We start from the raw sequence: 19670 nt of genomic DNA, 5'->3' as shown, positions 1-19670 counted from the left end.
CATGGCTACAACAGCCTGGGACAGGCCAAATCCAGGACCCAGCATCCCATCCAGGTCTCCCACATGGGTAGCAAGGCCGCAGTACTTACGGCTGCTTTGTTCTGCTGCTTTCTAGGTGTGTTAGCAGGGATCCAATGGGAAGATGGTCAACAGCTACAAGAACCAGCCCCTGTTCAAAACATTTTAGATTCACTTTAGGGACTCACGTGGCACAGCCGGTTAAACTGACACGGTACTGATGTCCCCTATCAGTTCAAGTCTCAGCTGCTCTGTTTCCAATCCAGCTCCCTGCTAATAGTCTGAGGAAAGAAACAGATGATGGCTAAAGTCTTTGGGCTCCTGCCTCCCATATGGGAGACCTGGATGGAGTTTTGAGCTCCTGGCTTTGGCCCGTTGTGGTCATTTGGGGAGTGAATCAGCTGATGGAGAATCAATGTCTTTCTGTCTGTCTCTCTTTCTCTCCATCCCCTTCCCTCTGTCACTCTGCCTTCAAATAAATGCTTTTAAAAACAAGACTCACTTTAGACAAAGTTTTTCTTTTTTTTAGCTTTTTTTTAATGAATATAAATTTCCAAAGTACAGCTTATGGATTACAATGGCTTCCCCCCCATAACGTCCCTCCCACCTGCAACCCTCCCCTTTCCCACTCCCTCTCCCCTTCCATTCACATCAAGATTCATTTTCGATTCTCTTTATATACAGAAGATCAGTTTAGCATACATTAAGTAAAGATTTCAACAGTTTGCTCCCACACAGAAACATAAAGTGAAAAAGTTTTTCACGTAGTTCATAACCTGCGCATCAAATCCACGCTGTGTGCTTCGTTCATCCGTTTATTTAGCAGCTCCAGACTTCTAGTCGCTCACAAATACAAAGCAGGTTTCCTGTGCTTATTAGCATCCACCAACGTATATCAAATTGTCAGGTATTCAAGGGAGGTAGAATTAAAAGATGTTTATTTTTGCAAAAAAATATTGAAATTCATGCATAGTTTTCTCATGCATTTTCTGTTGATGACTCCTAGTATGTGTACTACTACTGCCTATCATAGATCTGCAATAAAAAGCTGGAGACGAACATAAGAAATGCCAGATACAACTTGCATATTTATTCAGATGTGAGTTTTTTGTCTTAGAAAGCCAGTAAACAAAACCATTGCAGAAGCCATTCAAAAAGCTGGTTTTGGAGAAATCAAGGCCATATTTCAAATGCAACCATTTTAGTTGGGCCACTGAGACGCAGAAGCAAATGCACTTTGGAGGAGTGAATTATTGCTGAATTTGTCCCAAACCCTGTCCATGTTCTCCAAGAAAGAGACAGCAAAGAGCCACCAAAATAGCAATGAACTGACTTGGTCCCTAAACAAGCATTGCTGATGCCATCCCTTACAAAACCCTCAACTATTTTTTTTGCTGAGTAACATAGTCTTAAAATGCAATATCGGTACATTTGAGGGTCTGATATCCCTAGTTAGGAAAAAAAAAAAAAAGTATAACAACTGGTGGAAGACTTTGACCTTTGACATCCACTATCTCCACTGGCTGATAGAAACTTGACCGGGAAGCAGTTGACTTGTTCAGAGTCGTGCCGCTTTGCCTGTTCTTCACTGCATGCATAACTCTATATCCTCTTCTCCCTAAAATAGCCCCGATTTGGTGTTAGTTTCCCCCATATAGCTAGAAATCTTTCTATTATTCCCTGTTTGGATAATAAATAATCCTCTCAAATGATGTAATAAATAGAACAAAATGTCAGGAAAAGACAAGAGGAGATATGAAGTAAGAATTGGTGGGTAAGACTTGGAGGTGAGGAATGGAAAAATGGCATCCAGAGGAAAACATGACAAAAGAGGGAAAGAGGATGGAAATTCTGGGGGAGCGGGAGGGAGAGATGGAAATAGGAAAGTACAAGAAAAATGACTGCAAAATTCCCAAATACGAGCTCCTGAGAGGCACAGACATCCTAGGTTCTCCCTCCGGTGTCTCTGTTTGCACAGCACATACCCATGACTCACGGAGGTTTCTGAGAGCTGTAGGTAGGAAGGAAACCATGAGCCAGTTGTGGAAACGACTCCAGTTAAGGGACATTGAAGAAGCAGTCATTTTTAAATGATTTGCTCTAAGTCTGAGCAGTTTGTATCTAAGCGGCTAAGTGTACTTGGACTTCACTCGGGCAGAAGCTGCAGGCACTGACAAGTACAATAAATGTTCAGCTGAGATGTGTGTCCTTGGATTGCTCCGCTGTGCTGGGATGTGTTGCTTACAGTTCAAAAACTGGAATCCGTGGGTGCCTTGCCACCGTTTCTGCTACTGGCTCCTCTTCCTCCATCTTCCACTTGACCTTTGCAAGGAAATCCTGATGTCCACCTGGTCAATGCTTCTGTTTTCGGAGGAGCCACTCTTGGATCTGAGAATTGTCGTTGGGTGTTATTTGGTTTTGGCATTTTATTTCGTGAAACTCAGAGACTGTGTGCCAAGTATTTACCCTGTAATACTCCTCTGCTGCTACTTATTGCATGGGCCCTATCCTCAATTTTAAGCACCCTTCTTCCTCTGTTAACTGGAAGCAGGTGCAGCCTGACGTTTTCTGCTCCATCCCGTCCCATTGGCCACTCTTCACCAATGAGGGACACTGTACCAAGTTAGTAGCAATGCCTTAGTCTGTGTAGTTTTTAATCCTTTTTCAAGAACAGCTCCCAGTGCGGGAGAATGTGTCATTATTCCTTGTTTGTAGGTGAGGAATGAGACTTGCTGTGTTTGCCAGGAGACCTGGAGTGGAACTTCCATGTTCTTCCTTCTGGTCTCAGCTTTTCCCAGTTTCTCAGGCTGCCAAAAAGGGCCATGTCAAGGGCAAGGCAGCAGTAGGCTGACCACGGCCACAGGTGAGGGACCCCATGGTGAGAGCAGCCAAGGCTGGGCAGCCAATCAGGATCTCAGAAGCAGCGCCAGCCAATGGCTGTTGTGCAATGGCCAGTTGCAGTATGCAGGGTGCCCACAAGGGGGCGCATTTCCAGCCCACTGTGGGCAGTGTATCTTAGAGCTTAGGTAAAGATCTTAGTCACCTCATTCGCACTGCCTGGACTGCATTAAGTTCAGTGTGTGATACTCGGGGGCATACAGATACCTCTCTAGGTTCTATTCATGTGCCACTGCAGGTGTGCAAAAGGCTTGACTTGTACAAGATACAAGGGTACTTTGAAAAGTATGGGAAATGAAACTAAAAGATGTTGCTGCCGTTTTTTTAAATGAATATGTAGTTTTTTTTATAATATGCATTTTCTTTGAAGAGTTTGAAGACCTGTGGTGTACGTGTCTATATGTGTGCATACATGGGCACCACCAAGGCTGTGTTCATGGCACCGGGATGGTATTATCAATGGCCTGGCACAATCATGTTTAAGAAAAAAGTGCTGGCTTTTCATTTATGTAGACATACATGTTGTTCTCAATTCAAAGTGTTATGGTAAAGAAACTGAACTAAAGGTAACAAAACAAATAACAAATTTATCGGAGAAATAAGTGCAACTTAAAGTAGATGCTGCTCTTGCCTGAAGGCAAATCCTACCCTGGCGTGAACTGCCTGTGTGCCCTCAAGCACAGCTGCTGCGTCAGGGGAAGTGGAAGTAGGAGCCCCGCTGGGCCAAACGCTCGGCGGCATGGAACTCGGCACCTGCCAGGCCTTCGGCTTGATGGAACGGCTGCTGTTGTCATTATCAACCCCTCCGATGCATCCACACTCCAGGCATTTGCATTTTAAATCTGAGCTGTTGATACCTTTGGAATTACACCTTGGTGGTGTGATTTTGAATGCTGTGGTATGGAATTAAAGGGATACTCAGGTACATGTGCAACATAGGTAAAAAGAGTGATGGTCAAGGAGACTGCTACAGTAAAATACACAACTCTAACCGTGTGTGTGTGTGTGACACCTATGTGGGTGTCTATACAACTCCCTGTATGTGTCTGCACTACACAACCTTCAGCTTGTGTGTACGTGTGAGCCCAACTCCCTAGATGGCCACAGTAACATGGAAGTTAACCCAGTGCGTTCTCTGCTGTTGCTCATCTGGGCCATCCGTCTAGAATGCCGCCTGCCTCTATGTCAGGTCATTATAATCTCCATTCTCAGCATCCTGCCACCTCTCTGATTCCTGGCAAACAGAGCGTGTCGCATCTCTGTGGCTGCTGGTCTATTTTTCCATGTTTGTGTATTCATGCAATTAGCTAGGCTATATTCCAAATTCTGGAAGGTCACCTTCCTTAGAGGTCTTCACCCAAGCCAGTTCTGGGCCAAAAATAGGTAATAGGAGTTAATTGTGATCCTAGGAGCAAATGACCAGGACGACAAAATACTAATCATTAAAAAAAAAAAAAAAAAACTCAGAGAAACAAGAAGGTAAACTTATGAAAATAGGATTAGTGAATCCAGCAGAACTGTGGCGGTCACACTCCTGGTTCCTGGACATCTAAGTTTCACGATGTGCTAACCCACCATTATCATTCTGTGACATAATGAAGAAAACACAAAGGTATAGAAAAGCCAATATGAAAAGCTGCAGCCCTGGGGCCAGCGCTGTGGTGCAGTGGGTTCAATCAGTGTCTGTAGTGCCCGTGTCCCCTATGAGCGCCAGTTCAAGTCCCCGCTCTCCGCTTCGCATCCAGCTAATGTGCCTGGAAAAGCTGCAGATGGCCCACGTGTGTGGGCCCTGCACCCATGTGGAAGACCACAAGGAAGCCTGAGGCCACTTGGGGAGTGAACCGGCAAATCAAAGATCCCTTTCTCCCTGCTTCTCCTCTCTGTAATTCTGCCTTGCAAATCAACAAAATAAGTCTTTATGTATGTAAAGGTTAAAGCCCGAAGCAGCTCAGCAATGCAGGTTTTCCAGGGGCACTTGCTGGAGGGTGCTTTTGTCCCAGGAAAGACTGGGGGAACACTGGTGCAGAGGCTTCCTGCAAAAGACACATGAGTGTAAGAAGGCAGCCCTGTGCAACTTCAGTTTTAAAAATAGCCAGCGCTAGTAAGGCTGCCGTGTGCACGGGAGAAGCGCGTTGGCTTCCATGAGGCACCACGCTCGGGTTCCTGCCAGGGAAATGCAGCAAACGACCAAGTTTCTGGGGTAGAGCTGTGTCCTCTCAAGCTGGCCTGCGGTCAAGGACAAGCAAGGGATGCCTCTGCCTCCTTCCCTGGGGACCGGAGCCGCTCCTCCTTGTCCCTGTGTCGCAGCTCTTCATTTGGTAATTGCCCTGTGAGGCTGGCAAGTGCAGCCCCTGCAGCCTGGGCGCTGCTGACTGCAGAGACCCTACCTGGCACGCGGGGCCGGTGTGACAATGAATGAAAAATCCATCAGCATGACTGCAGAGGCTGCATGCACAAGTCTAACCTGGTTTGTCCCTAATGTTCAACTACTCAGCAAGCCACGCAGTGTGTAAGATGGTAAGTGGATCCAACAACCGGCTGCTTTGGCTCAGCTGAGTGTGTGTGAGTGTGTGTGTGTGTGTGTGTGTGTGTGCCTGCTTAGAGAAGCCACATGTAAAATAAATGAATGATGTCAGGGTTCATGCAAAGGTTCTTTATGCGCCCTGGTCTAAGATTCAGTTCTGAATTTGGGTGATAAGTATTCCTATCTAGAAAGATCAAACTGCTCTTTTATTAACTTCAAGTCAGAGTTTAAGAGCGAAGCAATGTCCTGGCCACCTCTCTTTGTAACTTGCTGCCACTCCGTATTAGTGAGACCACAGAGCTTTAAATTTCCGGGTTTTCAGTTCTGCAAAGATAGAGTTAAACACTGTTTGGACTCTGGCTACAGAAGGGGAACCGGAATTGTAGAAAGCTGCCGTCTTCATCTCTCACAGCTACAGTAACTTTCTGGACAGATCGGGTTAAATATTTTTACAGACCATTCTCTGATGATGAGGCGGTAATAAGTTGTGCAGTGCAACACTCCCGAGGACTGCAGGTCTCACACGCCTCTCTCTCTGATGCTCTCCCAGTGAGGAAGATTCCTGGGGCTCTGAGGATGAAGAGTTTACTTTTTCTGGTGCTGATTTCCATCTGCTGGGCTGATCATCAGTCGAACAACTACACCCTGGGCCATGACAGAGTGATTCACATCCAAGGTAAGAGAACACGGCCTCTCTTGGGAAAGTCAAGCTCACTGCAAGTGTCTCAGAGGTGAGATGCTAGGTTAGTGTTTCTTCATCGGGATGCTGCTGCATTGACTTTTTCTTTGCCCTTCTGCTCCGTGGTGAACCTGCTCCCTGACTTGTGAATGCTATTGCATGACCGTCAGCTTCAGGCTTGGGGACGATGAAAGTGGAAAGTCTTAGGGGTGTCTGACTGCAGTGAATTGATGCAGCCAAGTTCAAGGATTTTTTCTTTAGTGCAGTTGCTGTCTTTGAGTAGAATGGAAGGCACAGTGTTCATTTAAATGCAAGACGGAGGGAAAAAATAAGAAGTGAAACTTTGAATGTTCAGTTATTCTACCAGAATGACCTCAATAATCATTCACGATGCAACTGGAGTGAAAAATCAAACAAGGATGGTCCAGGAAAAGTAACTTACCCTGTTAGGATCTCTTCTGGAGAAACTCTAGTTCCCACAGAGGAAGCTGTCTTGCACCTGCCTATTTCTTCCAGCTCGGCTGAGTCCTGAGCCGAGTGCAGTAGCCAGATTGGAGCTGCAGTGCAATGCAGCTGTTTCCTGCACCCCGGCTTCAGAGGGACACCCTGCATGGAGACAGCCGGGAGACTTATGCAACAAGAAAAGACAGTTCTCAGGGAGCTGTGTCTTGCCCTCTTGGCCTTGTTTGCTGAATGATTCAGATGAGAAGTGCAGAATTTAATAACCATGGGATGATAGTACTTTTAGATGAACTCAGTTTGGGGACCAGAGGCATGGTTAAGTTTGCAAGAGACCTAAAACACAAAGTTCGATCTTCAAGGTCAAAAGTGTAGTCTCAGAAAACAGCATTTGCTGGTAAGAAGTCTGACTTATGAAAGGCAAAGTATAGTGTAAAACTAGCTCAGAGTGTTCTGTATGTATTATGACTACTGAAAGGGAATTTGCAATGTGTCTGGCTAGCTATTTTAGGTGCATCTTTCAATTTCTTTTGCTCCCAACAGCTTTATTTTTTTTCCCTGCTGAACCATGAAAAAAAAAAATACATTATCATAAATAGTACTTGTAAGCTGCTGACTCAGCTGCTTCCTTAATGTATATAGAAGAAGGAAAGCTGCTTCTCAAAGCCGATATTTAGAGATTTCTAATGAGCAATTACTTTCTTTTAGCTTCTAGGCACAGCATTCAGTTCAGCCAAAATGGTAACACCTGGTCATTGGGCACAATACCAGTGTTCAGTCCAGTGTAAAATGAACTTGGGCCGTGGGCATCATTAGCACACAGATGCAGGGGAGTGATACTGTGAAAACAGGAATTACTCTGCTAAGTCCAATTCCAGTCATGTCAGCAAGGAAAATCCTGCCCCATCTACTGTGCAGATTCGGGCAGAGGGTTTCCCTGCAAGGTGTGAGAATGAGTCTTGGATCCACTGCAGTGAGCTTAGGTTGTCCCACTTCTTTAAGTACCTTGATAGTGCACTTCATTGTAATTGTAAATTCATATTCTTCGAAAGTGTAGGCTTGCTTTGAAGAGAGGCACAGCGCTTGCAAGTAATAGAGCTACAGGCCTAGAGCTGCTGTGTAGACGTTAATACTGAGATGGGATTTGGTCATGGGATTATGATGTGACGTCTGTGACTCAGGATTGATTATGCGATTATGCCAAATGCCTCTTCTCATTTTTTTCCCAATAATTGTTTCTCCCAATAATTTTTTCCCTTGGTGCTAGCATTCAGATGGAGCATCAGGGGAAGCACCTGCAGGTGGCGGCACTAATTTCATCTTCTGTGCAAAACTACACCACGTAGCAAGCAGAGAATTGATAAAGCAGAGGGCCCTCGCGACTTACTCGAAACATTCGGTGGTTATTTTCTCCTATTGAACACTTTTATTTAATAATCATGGCCATAAGGAATTTAGGGAGCTAATACCGCTCAATTTTGCAAGACTGCAGAGTGATAGTTGAACTGCTGGTCTGAGGCTCACGTGCCTGAATTGACTGAAAAGCAGTGGGAGCTTCTCTCTGTGGTAAAAAAATTGTTCAAAATGCACATGGCTGAGAACCTGTGTGTGCTCTCTCCTGTGTTGCATTCCCTTTCTGCGTCTGCCCTCGCCCCAGGCCTGAGTCGCAGCAGAGTGAGGCCGTTGGTACTCGCGTGGCTGGGGGGCTTCCTGGCAGAGGCTCCAGCGCGTCTGAGCCTCCTGTGTGGGGTTGCTTGGGTCCTTGCTGACCCCTCCTCCCAGTTTGCTTAGGGGACAGTCAATGCAGACGCAGGCATGAAAAAACACTGGCCTGGCTTTACAAAAAAAAAAAGGCAAATGGCCAGGCAGGAAAATAGGTCCATTTGACCACTATGCAGAGCGGTTCCCACGTCAAGCTCTCTTCTGGTAGTGTTTTTGTTTTTGTTTTTGTTTTATTTTGTTTTTTTTTTTTTTGACAGGCAGAGTGGACAGTGAGAGAGAGACAGAGAGAAAGGTCTTCCTTCCGTTGGTTCACCCCAGAATGTCCGCTGCGGCCAGCGCACCACGCTGATCCAAAGCCAGGAGCCAGGTGCTTCCTCCTGGTCTCCCATGCGGGTGCAGGGCCCAAGCACCTGGGCCATCCTCCACTGCACTCCCGGGTCACGGCAGAGAGCTGGCCTGGAAGAGGGGCAACCGGGACAGAATCCGGCACCCTGACCGGGACTAGAACTCGGTGTGCTGGCGCCGCAAGGCGGAGGATTAGCCTAGTGAGCCGCGGCGCCGGCCCTGGTGGTTTCTTACAACACGACACCTTTCTCATGGAGACAGACTGTGGGTGACAATTCCCAGCATGAGTTTATTCTCTGTAAGTTTTTTTTTTTTTTATTTGAAAGAGTTAGAGAAGGAGAGAGAGAGAAAGAGAGAATCTTCCATCTGCTGGTTCATTCCCCAAATGGCCACAAATGGCTAGGGCCAGGCCAGGACAAAGCCTGGAGCACAGAGCTTCCCCTGGGTCTCCCAGGTGGGTGTAGGGGCCCAATTACCTGGGCCATCATCTGTTGCTTTCCCAGGCTCATTAACAGAGCTGGATCGGAAGTGGAGCAGCCAGGATTCGAACTGGCACCCACATGGGATGCCGGCGCTGCAGGTGGAGGCTTAACCTACTACACCACAATGCCAGCCCCACAATACACTCTTGACTTTTAAATAAAAAGTGACTACAAATACTGGTGGAAAAAGTTGATGCATTTCAAAATGTGTTAAGTGAACCAGATCATTCCTCCAGTTCTAATAGGGTACATATAAATTGCCTCCTGGTCCCTCCTTAATTGTGCTATTTAAGATATTTTCAATGGTATTAAAGGTCATCCAATCACTTTCACTTAGAGTAACCGAAACTTCCCAAACTGAAGTAATGTTTCTCTTAATATATTCACTGTGTGACTACAGATAAGCTACTTGACATTCCTGTAAAGAAAAAGGAGAGGGGCCGGCACTGTGGTGTAGCAGGTAAAGACGCCGCCTGCAGTGCCAGCATCCTATATGGGTGCCAGTTCTAGTCCCGGCTGCTTCACTTCCAATCCAGCTCTCTACTGTGGCTTGGGATAGCAATGGAAAATGGCCCAAGCCCTTGGGCCCCTGCACCTGCATGGGAGACCCAGAAGAAGCTCATGGCTCCTGGCTCTGGATTGGCGCAGCTCCAGCCATTGTGGCCAACTGGGGAGTGAACCAGTGGATGGAAGATCTCTCCTTCCCTCCCTCCCTCCCTCCCTCCCTCCCTCCCTCTCTCTCTCCCTCTCTCTCTCTGCCTCTCCTTCTCTCTGTGTGTAACTCTGACTTTCAAATAAATAATAAATTTTCAAAAAATGAGAAAACCTTTAGAAAAAAATCATACATTTGAAAGGCAGAGTGACAGGGAGATGGGAGTGGGGAAGAGAAACAAGGAGAGGGCATATCCAGCTGGTTCACTCTACAAATGGCCACAATAACCAGAGCCAGAAACTCCATCCAGGTGCCCACATGGGTGGCAGGGCCCCAAGTACTTGAGCCGTGGTCTACACCCTCTCAGGTGCATTGGCCGGGAGCTGGATCAGAAGCAAGTATCCAAGACTCAAACTGGCACTCCGAGAAAAGATCCAAGTGTCTCAAGGCGTGGCTTAACCTCTGTGCCCTATTACACACCCCCACAAGAAGATATCCTACAAATGAAAAATTGTCTCCTTCTATTTAATAAGTTTTACTGTCGCCTTTCTGACAAGATCAAACAGTTTAAGATTTCTTTATTTGAAAGGGTGAGTTACGGGGAGACAGGGGGAGGGCTGAGTGAGCTGGATGATGCTCTCCTGCTGTCTACTGGCACATGCTAAGCTCCCAGAAGAACTTAGGAGGGCTCCAGTGTAGGTCATCTGGATCAGTGTCCCCTGGCACAGACAAGGCCATCAAGCCCAAGAAGGAACCCAGGTGCTGGCCCACAGTGAGTAATCAAGGTCTGTTTGCTGAATAAACCCAGGACTAAGACCTCATTATTTTTCCTGCTCAAGTTCCAGTCTGCTCTTTGCACATCTCAGGGGAATCTTTCTGGGTTGTGGGATGAGAAGCAGCAGATAAGCAAGCAGATCTTGACTCTGGGCAGCAAATTCTGCTTGGCCCCAGCCTGGCCGCCTCTCTAAACGCCAATCCACACTCTGCGAAGTCTGCAGGGACTGGATGCATCAATGCTCCCAGGGTGTGCATGCACTCGGCAGGGTATTGGATGTGCAGTCGGTCACAGCACTGCTATCCTATTCCTTACGTAATATCTGCAGAGCGGATGCAAAGGGTGGGGTACACTTAATAATGTATGATCACAAACTGTAGGCACAGCCAAAGTCTGGTCAGACAATGGGGTAAGTGTTACCTGAGCAGGAATTGCTCTCCCCAACCTGAACCCTATTTGAACTGAGTCTATTATGAAAAGTTAAATCAGTTTCATGTTTGTGTTTTAGAGGCAGAGCATGTTACGTGCCCTAAAAAGGCAAAATCCACAAATAATAAGGAAAATATCCTGAAAGGTCTTCCCAGTCACATTTAGATAAGTATTTACAAAAGTTAGTGATTTTGTTTAACATCTTATGCCCATAATCTTCTAGAGTTGCACCATGGAATTATCAAAATTGGCAATGTTACCAGTATCAGAAGATTAAATAAAATATCAATTTAGCATAGGGTATGAAGTTACCGCCATGCTAGCATACTAAATGACAAGGTGGGCATTGTGGCACAGTGGGTTAAGCCACTGTTTGGGACACCTTCATCCCAGGACAGGAGCCTGGGATGGAGTCCCACCTGCCCCTCCAATCCAGCTGATGTACAGCTGAGGAGGCAGCAGGTGGTAGAGTGAGTACGTGGGTCTGTGCCTCCTGTTCCGAAAACCCCGCCCAGTTCACACTGTTGTGGGCACTTAGGCGAGTGAACCAGTGGATGGACGCTCCCTCCGTCACTCAGCCTATAAATAAGTAACTAGTCCAATCTTTAAAAGTGCATAGGAAATGAGTAAAGGAAGAGAAATAGGAGCATATCCAACCATATGCAAAAATACTTATACTGTACACATACATCTCCAGATAGCTCGTGGATTCAGCAAATACGTTGAGCGCCTGCTACCCACAGGCACTGCGGAAATCGAGATGGGCGAAATACATGCGCTCTGGCTTCACTCATCCAACTACAGTGCGTGATAAATAGCAGACAGAAAGGACTTAGTGCAGCACCACAAACTGCAACAAGAGTCTATTTTCCTGCAACTTTGCTTCTAGCACTAGCTAGCATACATCCCAGTGTTCTTTGCACTTGGGTATCCTGTGAAGAAAGCCACTCATTCAGGCATCTGTTAACACTGGCTGCCTTCATGCAAGACACTGGGTTCACCCCTGGGGAAGGGCAGACCACGTCCCCGTGACCTGAGGTGACCTGCTAAACCTGAGCCAGGGAAGAGAGGAGTTAGTTACCGAGCAGAAAGATCTCACTGGTCAGAACTTCGTGTGCTCATTAAAACCTCGAGCCCCTAGTAAAATCCATAAGGAACATTTAAAGAGTATTTCTAAATCTGAGATTGAGTAACTTAGAATGCTAAAGTCTGTTCTTCTGTAAATTACCCATGTAAACAGTGCAGTTCTGTATTTTTAAAACTTGTATTTAATGATTTTTTTCTGGTAGCAACAAATTCACACTGAACGGCCCTGGCTTTTGCTGGTGGCCTGGGTGCTGAGATCGGCAAACTGCAAGAAACCAAGCCTTAAATTTGGAAACTCTCCCCAATTCCCAGAAAAGCCATTCAATAGGGAAGTCTTCCCACTGATTGCAACTATGCAAGAACCACTACTGACTGAGCTAGCGCTCTAACCTGCAGTTGAGTAACTATGTTAAAATAGGTTGATCTGCTGTCTTACCAAATACTCAGCACAGATTCAGATCTCTTTATGAGTTCACCTCTTTAGTTTTGTTTCTTTTATTTTATTGATTTGAGAGACAGAGTTAAAAACAGTTTCCACCCTCTGGTTCACCTCCCCAAATCCTGGATGAGCCAACAACTCAATGCAGATCTCTGACATGGGTGGCAGGGATCCAGGCACATGAGCCAGCACCTGCTGTCTCCAGGGTCCAGGTTAGCAGGAAGCTGGAGTCGGGATCAAAGCCAGGACTCAAACCGGGGCACTCCAGTCTGGGAAGCGAGGTCCCAAGTGGTGTTTTTGTTTTTTGGTTTTTTTTGACAGGCAGAGTTAGAAAGGTCTTCCTTTGCCGTTGGTTCACCCCCCAAATGGCTGCCACAGCCGGAGGGCTGTGCTAATCCAAAGCCAGGAGCTAGGTGCTCCTTCCTGGTCTCCCATGTGGGTGCAGGGCCCAAGGACTTGGGCCATCCTCCCCAAGTGGTGTCTTAACTGCTATGTTACAGGCCCGACCCTCAGCTCTTTGTTTTAAATGAAAAGTAGAAAGTTACCATTTGTGGAGAGTCTTTTGGAATGTAAAAGATCCTTCAAAATATTCGCTGAAGAAGTTATCAAATGAATAGTATCTAAGGGGGAAAAATGAAATGTTACAGGAATATTTATTTCAGAGGGAAGACTGAAAACATAAGGAATCTGATCATTCCGTAAAATTATTTTGTGTGGCCACAAAGTAGTGGTGTGTGAAACCACAACAGGGATTTCCAGTGGACAGTAGACCCCTGGGCATCTTAACCTTGGTTTAAGGAAAGGGGTGGGCCACGGGACTTTGCTGTGTCGTCTGTGACAAGTCTCCGCATGGACAAGCTCAGGGTAGGATGGTTTTTACACTGAAGAACTGAGCTGGAGGGTGCTGAACAGAATCAACAAGAGGTCTCCCTACCCTTTCCAAACACTGTGTGTTCCAAGGGCACATGGACATAAGGGATACAAACACAGACACAGGATCAGTCTTTTATAAAAAACTACCAAAGTCTTTTAGAACACGAAGCACTTGCTGTGGTTCAGTAGGTAAACTGGATGAGATGGGAAAGGCAGTCTTTTTCCTAAAGAGTGACTGAAAGTTAACAATAAACGTTTTGGTCAGAACCAGCGTTGTGGTGCCGTGGGTGAAGCCACTTCCTTTGAGGCCAGCATCCCACGTGGGCGCCAGTTTGTGTCCTAGCTGTTCCCGTTGAGATCCAGCTCCCTGATAGTGCACCTGGGAAAGCGGTGGAGGATACCCCAGGCCCTCGGGTGCCTGCACCTGCATAGGAGAGCCAGATGAAGCTCTTGGCTTCAGCCTGGCCCAGCGATGGCTACTGTAGCCATCTGGCAAGTGAACAAGCAGATGGAAGACCTCTCTGTCTCTTCCTCTCTCCAGCTCTGACTTTTAAGTAAATCTTTTTTAAACATGTTGGCAGAATTTTGCACTGAAGGAAATCATTGAATGTACATAATTTGAAATACGGAAGTTTCTACTTCTAGATGATTCTGTCTGGCATTATGCCAGCTGTGGCTTGTTCCTGGAAAGTCCTGGAAATTGCTGCTTGTTTAGATCCAAATTACCCTTTGGTGGAAACAGAAAGAAAGGAAAATTAAAAATAGGCGTGTTTCCTCATAAATTATAGTATAATGTAAATTTGTTAAGCCTGAAATCACTGAGAAATACAGTCCTATTTATGACTAATAACATGACCAGTTTTAAAAAATTGAAATAGAAGGTCTGTTGTTTTGTTGTTTTCAAAATTTACTTCCTATATTGAAAATTTTCTTCCCTGCTGTTACATGTTATGGACAATTTTTATTTTGAAAAATATGATAAATTATCCATTGTAGTCTAAGAATCTGCATATGATTTTACATCATTTTGCTTTGTGATTTTTTTAAGGATTTATGTATTTGAAAAACAGACCTAGAGAGGCAGAGGCAGAGAGAGAGAGAGAGAGAGAGGTAGGTCTTCCCTCCACTCGTTCACTCCCCAAATGGCTGCAAAGGCCAGAGCTGGGCTGATCTGGAGCCAGGAGCTTCCTCCAGGTCATCCCACGCAGGTGCAGGGACCCAAGCACTTGGGCCATCTTCCACTGCTTTCTCAGGCCACAGCAGAGAGCTGGATCAGAAGTGAAGCAGCCAGGTCTTGAACCTGCATCCAAATAGGATGCCGACAGTACAGGTGTTGGCAATTTACCTGCTATGCCACAGCATCGGCCCCTGCTTTGTCTTTGAGCACAAGGTCATCAACAAAAGTCCTTAAGCAGCTTTAAATATTTAAAAGGCAATTAAATGGTTAATGTTGCAATCAGGTGCTTCCATGTACACAGAATACTTTGTTTCTAAAGATGCATAATGGCCGGCGCTGTGGCTCAATAGGCTAATCCTCCACCTTGCGGCGCCGGCACACCGGGTTCTAGTCCCGGTTGGGGCGCCGGATTCTGTCCCGGTTGCCCCTCTTCCAGGCCAGCTCTCTGCTATGGCCAGGGAGTGCAGTGGAGGATGGCCCAGGTGCTTGGGCCCTGCACCCCATGGGAGACCAGGAGAAGCACCTGGATCCTGGCTCCTGCCATCGGATCAGCGCGGTGCGCCGGCTGCAGCGGCGGCCATTGGAGGGTGAACCAACAGCAAAGGAAGACCTTTCTCTCTCTGTCTCTCTCTCTCACTGTCCACTCTGCCTGTCAAAAATAAAAAAAAAATAAAAAAAAAGATGCATAATGTAACAGTCATAGACTGCCAACGATGTATCTACATCCAATTGTGCCCCTAAATCAAGATTCTTAAACTAATCGCTTATGTTACAAATAATCAGCAGCCATCCCACACATACTGAAATAAATGAGAATGAACATATTTGAGGCTATTTCCAAACATTTGTGAAAAATGGAATTCAAAGACAGTGAGGCCGCCCATGCGCTACAGCTGTGCCCCTCCCTTCACTTCCCTCTCCCTGCCCAGCCTGGGCATGTGTGGTTGCCTGACCTTTTGTTTTGTTCTAGCATTAAACCTAACACCTGACTCCTTATCTTCTATAGTTTCAGTTATCGGATAAACAATCAGAAATCTAAAGATGTTTTAAGTTACCTTTGGCTTCCAGGATTGACACTGTGTTTTTTTTTTTTTAAGATTTGTTTATTTGCTCATTTGAAAGGCAGAGAGACAGATTTTCCATCTAACGGTCCATTCCCCAAATGGCTCAACAGCCAGGGCTGGGCCAGACCCAAGCCAGTAGCCAGGAATTCCATCCTCGTCCCCCATGCTGGTGGCAGGGACTCAAGTACTTGAGCCATCATCTTTTGCTGCCCAGACGCATTAGCAGGAAGCTTTACCAGAAACCACAAAGCTGGGACTTGAACCAGCACTCCCACATGGGACGTGGCCACCTCAAGCAGCGGCTTAACCAACCTGCGGCACCAGGTGCTCCCGCCCGAGCCGGGGGGGGGGGGGGCGGGGGCTGCAGGTCCTGCCGGCCAGTGCAGATGTTGGCCTCAGCCGTGCTGCAGCCCGCAGAGTCCCTTCAGCACCTTCCAGATGTCGTCAGCTTACAGTGCACTGCCTGGACGTGAGATCTGGGATCCATTCCTTGAGCACCTTAAGGCCTACTTTTTAAAACCATCTATTTCTATTTATTTGAAATGCACAGTTACAGAGAGAGAAGCAGAGAGAGAGATCTTCCATCCACTGGCTCACTCCCTAAATGGCCACAACAGCTAGGGCTGAGCCAGACCCAAGCCAGGAACTTCCTCTGGTACTCCTGGGTGGGGGCAGGGGCCCAAGGACTTGGACCATCCTCTACTGCTTTCCCAGGCACATTAGCATAGAGCTAGATCAGCCATGGAGCAGCTGGGACTCAAACCAGCGCCCATATGGGATGCTGGCCTCACAGGTGGTGGCTTAACCCACTGTGCCACAGCGCCAGCCCCAAGGCCTATTTTAGGTAAGGAAGGAGTACGAATAATTACAGTGGCATAAAGAATGACTCATGCTAATGTTTTGTTTCTTTATAACCTTGGAAACAAACCTCTATTACAATCCTCGAAAGCATGTTTATCTTAAGTCATTCAACATATTTCGGGAATGTTCTAATTTTTTCTTTTGCATTCCTTAATCTACAATACCCTCACTTTTTTCTCAGTCTAAAATAAGAAGGTAGAACGTAATCCTTTATAAATCTTTAACATAACATAGATTTACATTTTGAACAGTGTTAACCAGAGCAGACAGTTCTAAGTTGACAAAAGTGCTATAATCATCTCCAGTTGTTGAATTAATTGAATCAGGACTGGGGAACATAATTCTTAGGAAGGTGTGGAACCACTCCCTACACCTGGTAAGCAGCAGCCTGTGCAGACCTAGAGGGGGCGCTGCATAGCTGGGCCCAGGCAAGCCCTTTATCAGGATCTAAATCTGCATTCGCACTTAGGCAGTTGCTCTTCAGCTCCTGACCCACAAGGGACCAGACAGCCCCTGGCTAAGCCTGCTCTTGGTGCCTTTTGTTTGAGGAAATGGGTAAAAATGGCCCCATCCTATCCCAGTCCATGTATCTCACTTTGTTCCAGAAGAAAATAGTCACTTTGAAAAGACGTTTGCTCTTGGGTCTGAAAGGACATTTTCCCAAAACCACCATGGTGATTTTTATATATTTTTTAATCTTCACTGAGTCCCTCCATGGGCAGCTCTCTGTCCTTACCTGAGTGTTGCCTATTTTTTAAGATTTATTTATTTGAAAGGCAAAGAATGAGAGAGACAGAGACAAAGTCTTATATCCATTGGTTAACTCCCCAAAAGGCTGGAGCTGGACTGATCTGAAGCCAGGAGCCAAGAGCTTCCTCCAGGTCTCCCACATGGGTGCAGGGGCCCAAGAGCTTGGGCCATCTTCTACTGCTTTCCCAGGCCATAGCAGAGAGCTGGATCGGAGGAGGAGCAGCCAGGACTCGAACCGGCATCCATATGGGATGCCGGCACTGCAGGCGGCAGCTTTACTTTCTATGCCACAGTGCTGGCCCCATACCATGGTGATGTTTAATGGTAGGATGAGGCGCAGTAAGGTGAGGTGTCAGCGGGCAGCACACACCTTCCATGCCTACCCCAGGTGCAGATCAGCTGAGATCCACAGTGAGACGGGAGGTAGGGGAGAAGGGGCATACAGATGAGAGGCAGAAAATGACAGAACTTTGCTTAAGTCTTCTCAGGGGTAGTCCAGAACTGCTCTGCACTACGCACTAAAAATTCCTGCCCCCATCAGGGTCTGAAAAAAATAGTAATTACCCTTATTTTTAGAATGAAACTTGGACAATAATGTGGCCCACAGTTGCCAATCTGTTGTTTTTGACTTACTTTCATATTTTTGTGTAGTTTGCATATAGCCGAGTAGTTTTGGGGGGTGAACCAGTGCCCTTCAAAACTCCACCAGATTGGGAGAGTCATCCGGGGTGGTTGGAAGGCGAATTCCTCAAGAGCCAGAAGTCTCTAGGCACTGTCTTTGGAGCATAGAAGATGGAAGAGTTTTCCCCCGTGGCCCACTGGACATTCAGTAACTGCTTGTGTTTGAGTCACCATTGCCTGGGCACGTGCTGTAGGCCGGGCACTAGGCTAAATTCTAAACATGTATTATCTCATCCAAGCCACACAAGAACCCTGAGAAGGTGGCTTGCCTTACTTTTTACTGATGAGGAAGCCAAGGCACAGAAAGTTTAGGTGACATATCACAAGAGGCATGGGCCATTCTTATTTTTTTAAGATTTATTTATTTGAAAGGCAGAGTTACAGAAGAGCAGAGAGAGAGAGAGAGAGAGAGAAAGAAACTCTTCCATCTGTTGGTTCAATCCCCAAATAGCTGCAATGGTTGGATCTGTGCCCATCCTGAGCCAGCAGGTTTGTCTGGGTTTCCCACGTGGGTGCAGGGGCCCAAAGTCTTGAGCCATCTTCAGATGTTTTCTCAGGCCACAGCAGAGAGCTGGATCGGAAGTAGAGCAGCTGGGACTTGAACCAACGCCCATATGGGAGGCCTGCACTGCAGGTGGTGGCTTTACCTGCTACACCACAGCGTTAGCCCCTGGTCTGTTTGTTAACCACTAACCACTACTGAGAAAACTAGGGAAATGATCGTTAACATGGGAAGGCAACAGTCCCTAAAGTACTTCATCAGCAGAACAGAGTTCCCCTCCCTCACACTTGGTGATTTCTTGATGAAAAAAATTAAGGGGGGTGGTGCTGTGGCATGGTAGGCTAAGCTGCCGCCTGCAGCACTGGCATCCCATATAGGTGCTGGTTCAAGTCCCGGCTGCTCCACTTCTGATCCAGCTCTGGGCTGTGGCCTGAGAAAGCAGTAGAAGATGGTCCAAGTCCTTGGGCTCCTGCACCCGCGTGGGCAACCCGGAAGAAGTTCCTGGCTTCAGATTGGCCCAGCTCCAACTTATGTGACCATCCAGGGAGTGAACCAACAGATGGAAGACCTCTCTCTCTGTGTCTCTGCCTCTCTGTAACTCTGCATTAAGTAAAATCTTAATCCCCTTTCTGTTATTTTTAAAGAAGAGATGGTGTTTTTCAGTACAGTAACAGGTATACATCCCAGAACAGTGGCTTCTACACTAGATTCCGTTGACCCTTAGAGTTCCTTACGACCTCCCAGTACCCGTTTAAGGAGACAAGTTCACCCTCATCAGCTTTGTATGGCAAAGGTCAAAGATGTCCTTCAGGAAGGAAAATTCCTGCCCCCCTCAGGGTCTGAAAATACAGTATTTACCCTTATTTTTTAGAATGAAACTTGGACAATAATGTGGCCCACAGTGGCCAATCAGTTATCTGTTTTTTTATTTACTTTCATATCTTTGTTTAGTTTGCATAGAGCCGACACATTTGCACGATCCAAGAATGTTAAAAATATGGCTGAGAACTCAGTGAGTATCTCTCACACCTTCCCTACGCACCTCACCCCTCAGGCACGGTTTATAAGAGACCGGACCCCTGAGTTAACACAAATGGCGAGAAGCACAGTTGCTCATGTTCCTCCAGGTCAAAGTCTGATCTCCTCCTGAGAGCAGAGAGGGGCCAGGCACAAATGCAAGATTCCAGCTCCACGCACCTGAGCGCCCAGGGCAAGGACTAGCTAGTTTCCCATCTGTGCTCTCGGGTCCGCCCT

The 19670-nt window shown here is 46.6% G+C and overlaps 1 protein-coding gene across 4 annotated transcripts in view; it reads left to right on the top strand.

The window, feature by feature from the left end:
• HAPLN1 (hyaluronan and proteoglycan link protein 1) overlaps positions 1 to 19670 on the top strand; it is a 79795-nt gene that overhangs the window by 42125 nt on the left and 18000 nt on the right. For 3 of the 4 annotated variants that reach the window (XM_017344572.4, XM_017344574.4, XM_008261911.5), the window contains exon 3: positions 5991 to 6116. In XM_017344572.4, the coding sequence (XP_017200061.1) occupies positions 6017 to 6116 (100 nt within the window). In that variant the 5' untranslated portion in view covers positions 5991 to 6016. Of the gene's footprint in view, positions 1 to 5093; positions 5434 to 5990; positions 6117 to 19670 lie in introns of those variants that run through there. The other variant, XM_002713896.6, reaches the window with a different exon arrangement.

This window comes from Oryctolagus cuniculus, chromosome 14 (assembly GCF_051225735.1).
Source record: "Oryctolagus cuniculus isolate XC-2025 breed Fujian yellow rabbit chromosome 14, ASM5122573v1, whole genome shotgun sequence".
In the NCBI taxonomy this organism is placed as follows: domain Eukaryota; kingdom Metazoa; phylum Chordata; class Mammalia; order Lagomorpha; family Leporidae; genus Oryctolagus; species Oryctolagus cuniculus.
This window is presented reverse-complemented; position numbering and strand designations above follow the sequence as displayed.